At 47.3% G+C, this 2,657-nt stretch overlaps 1 protein-coding gene across 1 annotated transcript; it reads left to right on the top strand.

The window, feature by feature from the left end:
- Window positions 1-429: 429 nt before the first annotated feature.
- Window positions 430-1,577, top strand: LOC127334174 (quinone-oxidoreductase QR2). The gene is made up of 2 exons (XM_051360592.2): window positions 430-714; window positions 806-1,577. Exons 1-2 carry the CDS (start codon window positions 692-694, stop codon window positions 1,392-1,394), a joined length of 612 nt encoding a protein of 203 aa, XP_051216552.1. The 5' UTR covers window positions 430-691; the 3' UTR covers window positions 1,395-1,577.
- The last annotated feature ends 1,080 nt before the right edge of the window (window positions 1,578-2,657 follow it).

Raw genomic sequence — 2,657 nt, 5'->3', positions numbered from 1 at the left:
CTCCAGCGATGCACGAGGCTTAAATACTATGAAAAATATGAAGTGTGTTTGATTGTAGCAAAAGAATTTTTTCTTAAGATATGACCTAATGTTTTTTTCATAAGATTTACACTATAAAATTCCTACATGATTATTCTTATACGATATGTTGCAATAAATTGAACAAACTATGTAGGACTTTTTTATAGGATTTAAATTCTACATGATTTCTATACAAATAGTAAATCAAAAGAAACTGTAAGTGAGCCTGGATCGCTTTGCAAGCAGCTCCCGTCATCATCACATCACCTAATCCCCTTGCTGGATTCCTGTTGCTTTCCCCTCGTAAATATTTCCAGGACAGGGATGTATATATGCTTTTCCTTTTTGTGGCAGCATAAGACGTAGTAGCGACGCAATGTGCACGCAGGCAACTCAACCAGCTGACCTGATATTTGCGCAGTGTCCAGGTTATTTCTTCACCAAGCCACACTCATTTTTAATTAGCAGACATGTTGAAGGTAGTGGACAGGATCATTAGGCAGCTTTGAATCAGTTTGAGGTACTACTACTACTTACGACTTGGCAGCCTCGACTTTTGATCTATAAATACAGGGGCCTCACTGTCTTGTCCCATCACCAGCCATACCAACACAAGAAGTAGAACAATTTAGAAACACAAATCAAGGCCGGCAAAGAGAGCTCTGCAGCAATGGCGACCAAGATCTACATCGTGTAATGCTCCGCCTCTGCTCAATCTTCCTCCTCTCCTCTCAGCTAGCACAGTACGTGATCTGATTCCTTCTGTTCATTCTTCCCTCCGCAGGTACTACTCCACCTATGGGCACGTCGCGACGCTGGCGGAGGAGATCAAGAAGGGCGCCGACACCGTCGACGACGTCGAGGTCACCATCTGGCGGGTGCCGGAGACGCTGTCGGAGGAGGTGCTGGGGAAGATGTACGCTGCGCCCAAGCGTGAGGACCACCCCGTCATCACGGCAAGCCAGCTAGCCGAGGCCGACGGCATCCTGTTCGGCTTCCCCACGCGGTTCGGCATGATGGCGGCGCAGATGAAGGCCTTCTTCGACAGCACCGGCGGCCTCTGGCAGTCCGGTGCCCTTGCCGGCAAGCCCGCGGGCGTCTTCTTCGCCACGGGCACCCAGGGCGGCGGCCAGGAGACCACGGCTCTCACGGCCGTCACGCAGCTCACGCACCACGGCATGCTGTTCGTGCCGGTCGGCTACACGCACGGCGCCGGCATGTTCGCCATGGACGAGGTCAAGGGCGGCAGCCCGTACGGTGCCGGCACCTTCGCCGGCGCAGACGGCAGCAGGCTGCCCAGCGAAGCTGAGCTCGCCTTGGCGGCGCATCAGGGGAAGTACTTCGCCGGCATTGCCAAGAAGCTCAAGGCCTAATCACCAGCTGTCCCATGATTCATAGCACCAATTTACACAGCAATTGGTACGATCCAGATCCGGTTCTGTTACTCAGTACTCACACATCATATCCACTGGAGCAAGATTTAGACAGTTGTATAACAATAAAACTGTACTGCATTTACTTTCTCGATTGGAAAAATAATACTGCATTTATTAGCATTGACTTTGACCTATCGAGAGAGGCTTGATCCTCAATTTTTTAACAGCCCGAAGAAAGCGTTTGCTAGTTCGGGCTCGTGGAGGCACGCTCCACCGCGTTGTTGGCCCAGTAGAGTTGTTTAACCGGTTTAAACGATGCAAAAAAAAATGACAGTGTGTCAGTACGTTTGGTTACTTGGGTGGTATTTGGTGGGTTTTGAAATGATTCTAGGTTTACTGCTATCAGTTAATCAATAAAGTTCTCTGAATTCGTAAAAAAAAGTTCTAGGTTAAGTGTTTGGTTGGGGTTCATGCAATTTCCCAAACTTTTTAGACCCGCTATTCGGTTATACACGAAAGAAGACATCTTTTTTCACTTTATACTCTCTACGTACCACCGTGCGAGCTGCCAAATGAGTCCAAAAGAAAACAATAACTCTGAATATGGAATTATACTACTAGTGAAAATTTTCCAATAGGCACGAAATTGGTTGTGTCCTCCCCTCGTCTGTTTGGGTCGGGGGGGGGGGGGGGGTGTGATACGCGTAAAGCACACGTCCGTTGGGAACCCCAAGTGGAAGGTATGATGCGTATAGAAGAAGTTTTTCTCAGTAAGAAACCAAGGTTTATCGAACCAGTAGGAGCCAAGAAGCACGTTGAAGGTTCATGGTGACGGAGTGTAGTGCGGCGCAACACCAGGGATTCCGGCGCCAACGTGGAACCTGCACAACACAATCAAAGTACTTTGCCCCAACGTAACAGTGATGTTGTCAATCTCACCGGCTTGCTGTAAACAAAGGATTAGATGTATAGTGTGGAAGATGATGTTTGTTTGCGAAGAACAGTAAAGAACAAATGCAGTAGATTGTATTTCAGATGTAAAGAATGGACCGGTGTCCACAGTTCACTAGTGGTGTCTCTCCCATAAGATAAATAGCATGTTGGGTGAACAAATTACAGTTGGGCAATTGACAAATAAAGAAGGCATAACAATGAACATACATATATCATGATGAGTACTATGAGATTTAATCAGAGCATTACGACAAAGTACATAGACCGCTATCCAGCATGCATCTATGCCTAAAAAGTCCACTTTCA

Source organism: Lolium perenne, chromosome 2 (assembly GCF_019359855.2).
Source record: "Lolium perenne isolate Kyuss_39 chromosome 2, Kyuss_2.0, whole genome shotgun sequence".
In the NCBI taxonomy this organism is placed as follows: domain Eukaryota; kingdom Viridiplantae; phylum Streptophyta; class Magnoliopsida; order Poales; family Poaceae; genus Lolium; species Lolium perenne.
Note: the sequence above shows the minus strand (reverse complement) of the source record. Positions and strands in the feature narration are given on the sequence as shown.

Coding starts and splice junctions, on each gene's coding strand:
- LOC127334174 (XM_051360592.2), top strand. CDS start 692: ATGGCGACCAAGATCTACATCGT. Junction 715..805: donor GCGACCAAGATCTACATCGT/GTAATGCTCCGC, acceptor TTCCCTCCGCAG/GTACTACTCCACCTATGGGC.